Source organism: Scomber scombrus, chromosome 21 (genome assembly GCF_963691925.1).
Source record: "Scomber scombrus chromosome 21, fScoSco1.1, whole genome shotgun sequence".
Taxonomy (NCBI): domain Eukaryota; kingdom Metazoa; phylum Chordata; class Actinopteri; order Scombriformes; family Scombridae; genus Scomber; species Scomber scombrus.
The window spans coordinates 9921870-9934110 of record NC_084990.1 but is presented as its reverse complement, the minus strand read 5'-3'; the positions used below and the strand labels follow the sequence as shown (position 1 = coordinate 9934110).

Sequence of the window (12241 nt, the reverse complement as noted above, 5' to 3'; positions counted from 1 at the left end):
CTGTATAATCCTCATTGTGTGTGGATAGTTGAACTGTCCCTGAGCAAAAGTTACCAATCTTAACTCCCCTGGGTCCTGACCAACCTTGCCTCTTTAAATGATTAACCCTCTGAGGGCTTGTCTGTGGGGTTTGACACTCTGTTACCCCCAGCGGACTTGCAGTTATTTTGGAAACTCTCATCTCACCATGGTCTTCTCATCAGTTATGTGTTGACTTTGCTTTCTCACACTTGTGACGGGTGGCTTCATTCCTTCCCTGTGTGAAGACAACAACCTTTGTTTGAGCAAATTGTGTTTGCTTGAAAAGACCGAGGATGAGAAGGAAACAAAAGCCCAGCATGTTTAAGCTCGGAGTGAAGATCTCAGGTTTGCCTCAGCATTTGTGAGAGGAGATTGTGGCTGTCGTATCTTGGACCTAAAGAGCATGAACCACTGTACAGTCTGGATTAAATATGGATTTAAAATTTTAACATCTGGAGCAGTATCTGGTATTTGGAAGAATGTAAATAGGGTTTCAAATAGTGAAGCTCAAGTTATCAATATGGATACCTTGAGAAACAACAAAAATCCATGGATGTATTATGAGACTGAGGTACCCCACAGTAGGTTTTGGTGAGTTTTCTTCAGTTTGCTCTTATGCATTTGATCTTGATAAATAATTAACTTTTTATGATCTGTTAGAGCACACAAAAGCCTGTTATTTTTTTTGTTTTTGTTCTTGTTATGGTCGAGAAGTTGTACTCTTGTCAAATAAAAATCTGCACTCCAAGTGTAAATGTACATAAGTTTAAATTTTGATCCTCTATCCATATATGTGTAAAATTAAAATAAGTTGTCAAGTTTTCTATGATGTGATACATTTTCTTCTCTATGGTCCAGTGACCCTTTTTTGATTTACAAAAACGCACATAAGCAGACATTAACAGGAATCCTCCTCCTCACACAGCTTCACGGCAGCCTCTTTCAGATGAAATGGCCTTTTAAAGTTCTTGTTCACCAAAGTAATGCACTTTTATTACTTAATTATTTTATGGTTCAATTGGTATTGTTTGATTGTTAGAAATTTACATTATGTAAGGGACCAGTCATCCATGTCCTAATGGACCTGGAAAATAGCTCACAATGCTGGGACATGTGACTCATTGTTGTCCGCCTGTAGTCTCCCTGAGCAACAGGGCCACACAGGAGCTGCTGGTGGTGAGAAACTCCTTGATCTTTCCAACGCATCCCCCAAACCAAACTTATTCTCCCACCCCCAAAATTGACCAAGTACAAAAATTAAGGCGTACAGTTGAATTTACATGCTTGTTCTTATTTATTTGTTCCAGATAAATATGCATTATGTATGTCTTCATAGTGTGATTTTAAACTTTTGTTTACATCAGCAGTGTGTTTTCCCAAAGCGGCCACTTGGGAGCGCTGCATTCATTCTGCAGTGAACCCTTTATTAGATGCCAAAGAGGGGATGGAGCAGTTCCTCCTGAGGGTTGGGATCAGGGGCTGCTATCAAAAATTCCAACTCCAAAGAATAATGTGAATTTTAGCCCTAATTGTATTACTAACATTTAACTAAAAGCACAAACATCTGCATCTGTGAGAGGTCTGTCTGAATCCAGTTTACTCGACTGAGTAAAGGAGAAAAACAAACCGTCCTAAAAGGGGCTACTGATGGTAATTCTAATAATGGGATCAATGTTTTTAAAAGTCACTTACTTTAGAAAAAACATATTTTAAATGCTGATGAGGGTGTACTCATCTGCAAACATCTCACCAGCTGACAGAAGCAATGTAATAACACCAAAGGATACTTGACCTTTGGGAAAATGCAGCTATGAAGTCTTTAATTGGTGTTCACTTACTGAGCAAGGAAACCTAGCATTTTCTGCAAATATGTTCTTTCATTTCTGTGCAGTGATCCAGCTATTGGAGTCAGTCCTGCAGAGAAACTGAGCCCAGAGCACCTGCAGTTGCTGAGAAATGCATTTACCTGTTCAAAAGCTGGACTAAAGACACAGAAGAGTGGAAGAAACCGAGGAAGAAATGAAGAACATGGAATGGGGTTCAAAGAGTTTCGCGAGGTTCTACAGTCTGTAATTGGTCCAGATGTTGAGGGTGCTTGGGTTGAGAGGTTCTTCAGTGAGGTATAGACAAATTCTGAGGTGTTTTTGGGACACTGTTGATTTAAAAAAAAAAAAAAAAAAACATGATACAGCACATCCCATCAGCATAAAGATGGCTTTTAGATGATGTTGTAGGGCCACTGTGACTCTCTTAATTTCTCCGTATTCAGGTAGATATCTGCTGTACAGGACAGATAAAGTGGCAGCAGCTGTGTTCATACCTGCTTCTTGAATACACAGAGAGAGAGAGCGCTTCCATCCCTAGAGCTGCTCTCCTGGACTCAAAGCTACAAATCAGACACTGCTCTCACAACAAGGTAGGAATCCACTGGTATAACTCTGGCCTATTGTTGAGTTTGGTGCATCTTTGTAGGATGTCTAAACAATTACACTGAATTACAGTCAAACACTACTATAGACCTCGTACTTTTAGATACTTTCAGACCAAACTGTTCCAGCAACTCCCTGAGAGGACCTACTCACTCCCCTGAGATACCTTAAAGGGCTTTTTTTCTAAAGTTTTTTTTAAAGTGATACAAGCTTTCACTTGGTATACCAATGTCGTTTCTGCACAAGATACAACTCCAACAACAAGATGGATGATTCTGTCATCGGAACTGAGTGTTTGTTGTGTGTGTGTGTGTTTGTGTGTGTGTGTGTGTGTGTGTGTGTGTGTGTGTGTGTGTGTGTGTGTGTGTGTGTGTGTGTGTGTGTGTGTGTGTGTGTGTGTGTGTGTGTGTGTGTGTGTGTGTGTGTGTGTGGGTTTCATGTTCATAATGATGTCGGAAAGGAGATGTGTTTTGTTGCAATGTTTAAAGGAAAAAGCTTGTATTAAGAGCTGTTGTTTATACAGGTTTTTGTTTTTTAAATGGTGGTTTCTGATGCTGCATCAGTGCTGTATCAACTCATATGTGACCAATCAACATACACTTACCCCTGGCCCAGTCACCATACACTTATGGTGACTCAAACTTCCTCTTGAGTTGGGAAAGTACCCTGATGTAGGCGCTAAAAAAGTCCTTCAAAATGGCAGTCAAAGAACTACGATCTTTCCCAGTTCCTGCAGTGTGGACACGATAAAACAGGGATACTTCCTGCAGCAGTTCCTGGAACTATGAAAAAGTTCTTCCAGTCCGGAAAGCGCCATTCCTGACAAAGAATTGTAATAAAACAAAACAAAACCTTTGACCTCAACCATCTCAAACACTAAAGCTGAATGTTAAATTACACTGAATCAAATGATTAAGGTCATATTCGCAACTTGTCACCCATCAGAGAGTTTTATTTTTTATTTTAGCTCATATTTAAAAGGTTTTTATGGCCACAAGTTTACTTTACTGTTTGTCCCCTCTCCCCTGAAAATGTGTTTTCCTTCTTGTACCTTGAGTTGGATGTTTGAGTTTCACTGTGCAGAATGAACATATACACTTAAAGGCTGTTTTCACTTTCATCTACTGAAGGGGTAAAGTTGTCTAAAAATCAGAAATGCTCTGTCTATTCATTGTCCCCAGGTTAAATATATGACCTAGGGACTATACTGCAGTTGATATTCAATGTGGGATAGTGGTTGAGCCCATTTCTTTTATATAGTAGCTGCATAACCCATTAAAGTCGGGCAAATCCTTCACATAAGTTTTAACAAGTGAATGATGTATAATTATACATTTTATTAGACATATACAGTTCTTACTAATGATACTAAATGCTATAATGAAGGATGAAACATTTTAGCTTGTAGCTATTCTGTACTCTCCTCATGTTATTTTTCTAAAAGTAGTACTTTTAATCATCCAATAACCTTTTGTATTAATTATATTTGTACTCATTACTCTGCAGCGGGAGCCAACAGTGCGTGTGGTTGCTGTTTCCCATCCTCCTCCACTCCGCTATATTAGTGTCAGTAAGGGGGGTCAGATCACTGTCTGGAACAGCAGCTTACATATACTCAAAACTATAGGGGTGAGTGACATCATGATATTTAATACACATGGTACTGTTCAAGTATAACACACACACACTCTCACTCTTTTTACAATAATCCTCAGCTTGCCGGAGACCCAACAGAGGAAGTAGCCAACACAAGGCGGTTCAGAGGCTGGACCACTGATGCTGTCTACATGGGCAATGTCCACAAGGTTGCCATATCAACTGACTGCAGGGACCTGCATTTTGTAAATGTCTCCACAGCAAGTGTATTTGAAGATGTCCACCTGTTTGGTACACTACGTTTCTTAAGTGTAGCCTATTTAATGAAAATAAGTGTATAATGATTTTTTTTTTAAGTAAATGTTCACTTTTTTCTCATCATTATTCCAAGGGTTTCGGAGCGTGCCGACTGCACTTTGTTACTGGCATGATATTCAGGTATTGACCTGTCTCTATTGGGATGTTGTTGTTTGAACTGGATGAAATTACTCAGAAAGCAATTAATGAATCGCTTTAATCCATGTGGTTGTTCTCCAAGTTTCCAGAGCGACCACCTCTACTGCTACTGGGGGATGAAAAAGGAGGAATCCACCTGATCTGGTTCCTGAACTCATCTAAAGGGCTTTTTAAGAATCCCACCAAGAAGCTGAACGGCCCACACAGGATCTTCTTCCCGGCACTTGACTTTCTCTGTTAAATTACTGAGCTCAATGTCTGGATACAATCCAGTTTTCAATAACACTTTAATTTGTTGTTATCCATTTTGACATCAGGACCTTGGTGAACACTCCAGCATGGTGTCCTCCCGTTACATCCCCAACATCCACCAGGAACCAGTCAACAGACTGATGTTTGAGCCAAGTACCAACGTCATCATGTCATCATCAGAGAGTGACAACACCTCTGTGGTCTTTATGAGCGTGTCACTGAAGCAGGAGCCTTACATCTGGAAATTTAAGCAGGTAATTATTTTGTTTAATTTGCTGACATTAGTAAAGATTACTGTCCATCATAGTTGTGGATAACATACTAATATATGTATTGTACCTTTATGCAGGTTAGTGCAATACAAAGTGCTTCACAGATGACCAGAAATCTGATAATAAGACAGTACAAATGTAAACAGTAAAACAAATTGAGACTAATGCACGTGGGAAGAAAAAGATATGAAGTGTAATAATGAAACCCATTTAATTGGAAAATTAACTAAATTAAATGAAAACTAGATTAACAGTAGTATGGGATATACATATTTTAAATGACCATAAATTGTTAAATAAAATAAAATAAAACAGTAGTATGAGAAGTAGAATTCAAAAAGAGCAAGAGGTACGTATGTATTTGTTACGGTGTGGTGCTGTATCTTTTTAGAGAAAGTAGTTTTATCTGTTTAAATAAAAAATTAAATAAAATTTTTGTGTTTATCCAATTTTGTTTACCTTGTTTTTTTGTCTTTCCCTGGATAACATCACTGTTACTCCCCTCATCCCCTGTATTTTTATTCAGGGACGTAACCATTTCTAAATAACATTGAGGTCAGACGGACACAACGCTCTATCACGGTGCTCTTGTCTGGGTGACCCTGACCCAACTGTGGGGGTCAAGGTCTTAAAATCAACTTTCATTCCATTAAATCTGTGTAGTTGTAGAGAATCGGTTTATACAGCAGTGAATGTCCTCACTAGCCACATTATGCCACAGGCTTTATCCACAAGAACAAATATCACATGTGATGTAAGTTACTTATTTTCATTCCATGCAGTGAAGACAGCGTCATGACTACTGTTCCACAAAACACTATTAAACTGGGTGGTGATGCTTCCTGTTATTTATTATGGCATTTTTTTAACAGGCAAACTCATTTTAAGAGCCAATTAAATGTCTGACAATTTTACAATAAAACCACCCTTAAAAAGTCCCCAGTGTTAAACTAATGAGACCAGCTACTGTAACTTGATTTGTAGCATTTGAAGTGGTCATGTCTTTTTTTCCAAAGGACAATTGAAACAGTACATTTCTGTCTACACTATAGCATGTTGTTTTTAGTTTTGTGCGCCATCTTTTTGTCTCCTTTTGCAGGGGGCCAAATGTTTTGACTACAACGCATCTCTGCAATTGATGGTCACAGGTGGTTGTGACCGAGTGGTCAGACTGTGGACCCGCTTCGTGACCACGAGTCCTGTCGCTACGCTGGTGGGTCACCGCACCGCTGTGTTGGATATTGCAATTTATCAAGCCGTTGGGCAGATCTTCAGCTACTCCAGAGATGCTGTAAGTCATGAAAGATGAAGCCTAAAAGACAGGAATCTGTACTGATAATGAGTCTGTGTAGATCTTTCACACACACTTATTGTTTATCATTTTAGTTCATACTGTGGGATTTTTATGAATCATGACAAATTACTACTAGTATATCAATATTTGTTCCTCTGTCAGGAGCTGAGGGTTTGGGACATTTCTACCCATCACTGTCTGAAAACTGTCGGCCTGCCGTTCCCCTGCCTGCAGCCAGGCCGAATCCCAGAGCACGGCAACTTCCCTTTCCTGCTGCTCAGCCCTCCTCTTCCTGAACAGACTCAGCCTCATTTAGTAGTGGGATGTAAGGATTATCTGGCACTGCTTGATCTAGCTGAAAGAGAGAGGGGAGGGGGAGGATGGTTGACAGATGAAGCAAGGGAACTCAATGGTCCAGCACTGTCCTGTGCACTATACAACCCCACCCTGAAACAGGTGGTGACTGGACATGCAGACTCATCAGTGTCTCTGTGGGATGTTGGGACAGGGAAGAAACGGCTTCAAATCTGCAACGTTCATGGAGAAGATGAACTCACCTGCATGGCACTGGACTCTTCCCACAGAAGACTTATCACTGGGGCCTGCAACGGCACTATTAAGGTTTAACACACATGTTTTGTATGCACAAAAACTTTCACCTTAAACACATTAAGTGGCATACATCTTTATTTTATATCTACGAGAAAGTTTAAAAAGTGTTTGGTAATGAGATAGCCTCTTGTTGACCTCTACTGAGCAGGTGTGGAGCTTACTTAACGGCCTTAACCTGCACAAACTGGAGCCTGTCACCAATTCTGAAGTCACAGCGGTGACTTGTCTTCATAGCAACCAGCTGCTGGCTGTGGGGTGGAGCCGACAAATCGCTCAGTACAACATTACTGGTGCCAAGGTAAAACCAAAGATTCCTTTGATTATGAATTCAGAACATAAACACGTAAATAAATATATAATAGAGGAATAATTATGGGACATGAACTGTGACGGAGTTTATTACAGGAAAGACAAGAATAGTGCCACCCATTAAAACATTCAACACCAAGACCAAAAAAGTAATGTTCCAAAAAGCTTAAATGATACATAGCATGAAGATGTTTGAAAAAATGGATACATATCCAGAGTCGTAGTCCTTACATTTTTTACTTTTGTAAAGTTCCTCCCCAGATGTTGAATAAAGGATGGCTGGAGTCCCACACTGTCAAGGTAGTGACTAATCTGATAAGGACTTAAAACACTTAACAAGTTGAGTTTAAGAAAATGTTGTCCAAAATTAGACTCGGAAAATGTTACCTGCAATTTTCCAAAAGTATCTAGTAAATTCAGAGCTAAATATGTGATATCACTAAATCAGACTCCTTATATCTTTTTATTGTGGTTTAAAAATTGTCTAGAATCAGACAGCCGTATCCACCTACACATTTATACACACTGACTAAGGTCTAAATAAGTTCAGATGAAGTATTTGCCAGTATAAACACATGAACTGCAAAGTGAGACAAAAGTCTGTGTGTGCAGACGTGCATGTTTTTAAACCTCAAACTCTTCTGTTACCTTTTACATCTCAACCTAAAACTATCATCTGTTCTGTGGTTACATTCATTCCTAAAGACTACAGTAGAAACATTCAGCGTTCATGCTTCTCCAGCAAATTCTGAACCCTGTTTTTCTTCAGTCATAATGCCTCTCATTGTGAAGTCTCCTGGTTCAGCAGAACTACGTTGGGTTTTTTAGAAAACATTTAACATTTTATGTCTAAAAAAGCTGCTGATGAATGGCTTTAGTAGTAAATGATATCAGCCGATGACGTAAATTACAAATATATTCATACATGCATCTGGTGAGCTAAAATGAGTCTGTGCCTTGCAATACATCTGCACCAGTGTTCCTATGGCGTCCTGATAGTACATTTTAAAGAGCTGACCACAACCTTTTAGCCCAGAGGTATAAACAAAATCAGTAAACCAGGGAAGGAAATGGAGCAGCTTTTCCGCAAGGCAACACAAACAATTATATGTTGGTTTAGACCATTTGTAAACTGTCACACAGTGGGAAGCCATGTGCAAAGAGTTTCACAATTTCAACAACAAGCCTGTGCACACGATAAGGCCTAAAAACAACATTGCAGTTTGTATTTTATTTGCTGTAGCTGCTGAAATTCAGTCTTATTAATGCATGCAAATGTCCCTTGGATAAATATTGTATAAATAATACCACAACATAAGGAAGCACTTCCACGTTGTTTTCAACATCTGGTAAGAATGTAAAACACTGGTCTTAGAATGGAGCTCAGGTGCTGTTGTAGCTAAGCAAGCCTGTAGGTTAAGAGTGATTTTTATTATCTCAATCTGTGTAAATGTAGGATTTGTATGTGAGAGCAGATATGTCATGGAAGTCCAACGGCGTCCACAAATCTGACATCCTGGCTGTGGGTCAGTGTTCTTCCTTGGGGGTCATTGCCACAGCAAGCCATGACGGAGAGGTCATTATCTGGAGGCTGGAGACACAAGGACCACTGCTCCACCTACACAGAGAGACACAGGCAGGGTAAGAGGACGCACCCCGTGTGTGTGTGTGTTTGTGTGTGTTTGTGTGTGTGTGTGTGTGTGTGTGTGTCATCGGGGATAAAATTCAGACCAGTTGACTGAGGACAAAATTGTGAAAAAGCAGATTTTTGGGTCAGTGGTTAAGGTTAAAGAAAGGTTTAGGGTTGGGCAAGTTGTGGTTATGAGGGTTTGGGTAATATGTAATGTCCCCAAAACTGACCTAGGACAACATTTGTGAACATCTGAAGATTAAAAAGACCTGCACAGTATTATAGTAGTGTCGACACTTTTGAGCTGATATGATAAAACTTGATGTATGTCACACAAGAGTCTGGGCTGGACTGGGCTACATTACACTGCCAACAAAGCATATTAATTACCAATATTACGATCAGTAAAATCCAGTCAAAGTCAAACATCCTAAAAAATGTTTTAACCAGGATGGTAAGCTTCCACTTTCATGTTTTCCATCATAATCTGGTGGTCACCGAACTTTTATGTCAAGCATTCTGAATGTCCTTTTTTACATGTTTTTTTCTGCTTGTATGCAGAGCGGCGCTCCCTGTGGACAGCCTCTTGTTCCTGCAGCATCGTGCTGGAAACAGGACGTATAGAAACAGAGGTGTCCTGGTGTCATCACAGGCCGGCTGTCTCTGCTTTTGGAGCATCACTGGACAGGCACACATTCATGGTGAATGAGAGTAAAGAAGGATCCAGAGAATGTCATTCAGAAAAAATAAAAAGATTTCAAATACATGTATGAGGGAGGATAAGCACAACACTGTATTTGACAAGCAGCCGTCAGTTTGAATTATCCTCCCGTAAGACAGATTTACAAACAGCAAAAGCAGTGACAGTCAGGCTGAACTGTCGCCTTGGCCTCCCGCCGGTACCATTCCTGGCAGCCCACAGCTATGTCTCTTTCCAGATCCCATCTGTGTTTAGTGGTGTGGGATTCATGCACTTTGACCGCTGCATATGTGTGCATGTCTGAGCGAGTCAGTGTGCACATGTGTGTATACTGGTCTGTATATGTTGCCATGCATTTTTCTAGCAGAGAGGAATTTGACAATGTGACATAACAGAGAGCATTAAAGGGTAGCAATTTGTCTCAAAAGTACATTTGACATTTGAGTCAAAACAGTATTCTTAAAATTGGCACAAAATCTGAATATAAAAAGATTTTCCTGCATGAACCAGTTGCACTCCCTATCGATCTTCTCCATGAAAATCCACAAGAGCATACTGGTAAAACTGATCTAGATTTTACATGATAGGAGTGATCGGTTTCTTTGAGTTTGCTGAACTGCAAGTGTACAATTCAGTGTCCCCCTCCTTATCACAGGCCAGTTCTATGCTCCAGAGCAGCCGGGCGAGCGTGTGCTGAGTCTGAACTCAGATCAGCTTAAAAACACCATCCTGGTCTCAGGAGACACAACAGGCCAGCTTCAGATTTGGGACATCTCTCACTATGCTTTGGACATCCAACATGAGGTAAATAGCTGTATGCATGTATTTGTTTGTGGGTTGGTGTGAAATGAAATATCGCCATGTATCTGAGGTATTCTCTTTCTACGCAGCCGGTTTGTGAATGTCCTCCTTTGCTGCACTGTTGGAAGGCTCATAAGAGGGCGTTGGTAAGTGTAGAAGTCCTCGAGGTGGCAGACAGACTGTTTGTCCTCACAGGTTCAGCTGATGGCTCTGCTGGACTTTGGACAAATGACGGAGATCATGTGGGTTCTTTTGGGCAGCAAGCGATATGGAATATCTCTGACCCAGCTACATACCTGAGGTGAAGTTGTCTACTATATATTACAATAGCATATCTACTATACAGTATTTCAATGCATCAAATAATGTCAGTAGAGAAATATTTTTGAGAGTTAAGAACTCCCTGTGTCTCTCGGCAGTGTGCTAACTCTTCCATGGGTGGTGCAATATGACCATGGAGGCCATAAATGCTAAAATTGACTACCCACATGGTGCTGTGAAGCATATTGGATTATACGGTCCAAATTTTGAGTATGACGTGCATAAAAATGGCAGACTTTTCAGGATTCGATCATTAAATTCTGCACACAAATAGAACAAACACCTTGCTTACCAAGACTGCCAGTATCAGATACAGGACATGAAGTACTGATGACTAACTTACATGTGCCAAATCTAATATAGAGAATGTACTCCAGAAGAATGCGTCATGGTTGAGCACTTCTTCCAAAAGAAAAGCTCCCGCTCTCTATTTCCACAGACGCTTGAGTCTTTAATAGAAAAGCTCAGTTTGGTTGAAGGTCACAAACTCTGGCTTGGCTCAGTCCTCTTTGCCGTTTGCTTGTCTGTATTTCTGTCACATATTGGGTAACATGGGCCATAAAGGAGAGAGCTGTCTGAAGCAATTGAAGAGGATGAAAAAGTGCATGAAGTCGCCACATAGCTTTGATATATAAATAAACATCTGCATGGATCAAGCTCAGTGAGAAGCAAAATGGTTTAACTATTGTCAAGACGTGCTGCCAGTGGCTTCTTGTGGTTTCTAAATTAAAATGTACCACATAGATGATTTAATTGAGACTTCCATTACTAGTTATGGGGAGTGATTTAGTGTATATGAGTGTTTAAGGAAGAGAGTGAGTGAGAAAAAGTACAACTTAGTGGTCTTAAAGTTGATTAAATTGTTAATCAAATCCTCTGTCTCAATCTCCCCACTATCTGCCAGTCACTGCCTTTGTGGCTTCTGATTGGTCAACCACCCACAGAGTGCAAGACAACATATGAATGTCTCTGCTGTAGCTCTCACATACAGTGAGTTTTGGATAATTTAGATTTCGTTTTTAGGGATGGCAATGTTGGTTGGTCAATTGGCCGCTTTTGCCAAGACTGAAATATATCATCAACCATTACCCTTAAATTTAAACACAAAAATCCTACTGACTTTGGAGATCCCCTGACATTTCTTTTAGTGCCACCATGAGGTTGACATTTGTGGTTTTGAGTGGAATGACTCGACAAATAGTGGCTTGCCACAAAATTTGGTACAGATGACGGATGAACTTTTATTAATATGCTGATTCCCTGACTTTTCATTTAGTGCCAACATCAGGTCAAAATTTAATTTATTCCAAAACTCAAATATCTGTATTGTCACTGCTATGCAATACCCGTTTTCTAACCAAGCATTCAAAACTGTATACTGTCAGATATTTAATGATGCATAAACCAGAGTAAACATCCCAAATTTTCATCAAAGAATTACACATGTACAAGATTACGAAATATTTTAACTTTTAAATTCTTTGTCGCCTCATTTTACCACAAAAGTCTTGAACTATTCAGATGTCTTTCAAGCAGCTAAGCTGTGTA

The 12241-nt window shown here is 39.9% G+C and overlaps 1 protein-coding gene across 1 annotated transcript in view; it reads left to right on the top strand.

Moving 5' to 3' along the window:
- The first annotated feature begins 338 nt into the window (after window positions 1–338).
- LOC134003843 (WD repeat-containing protein 49) overlaps window positions 339–12241 on the top strand; it is an 18627-nt gene continuing 6724 nt past the window's right edge. Inside the window, exons 1-14 of the mRNA XM_062443195.1 lie at window positions 339–382; window positions 1913–2141; window positions 2291–2451; window positions 4123–4337; window positions 4438–4484; window positions 4585–4722; window positions 4820–5008; window positions 6126–6317; window positions 6483–6941; window positions 7081–7230; window positions 8698–8882; window positions 9433–9572; window positions 10227–10375; window positions 10462–10673. Of these exons, the coding sequence (XP_062299179.1) occupies window positions 339–382; window positions 1913–2141; window positions 2291–2451; window positions 4123–4337; window positions 4438–4484; window positions 4585–4722; window positions 4820–5008; window positions 6126–6317; window positions 6483–6941; window positions 7081–7230; window positions 8698–8882; window positions 9433–9572; window positions 10227–10375; window positions 10462–10673 (2510 nt within the window). The remainder of the gene's footprint in view (window positions 383–1912; window positions 2142–2290; window positions 2452–4122; window positions 4338–4437; window positions 4485–4584; window positions 4723–4819; window positions 5009–6125; window positions 6318–6482; window positions 6942–7080; window positions 7231–8697; window positions 8883–9432; window positions 9573–10226; window positions 10376–10461; window positions 10674–12241) is intronic.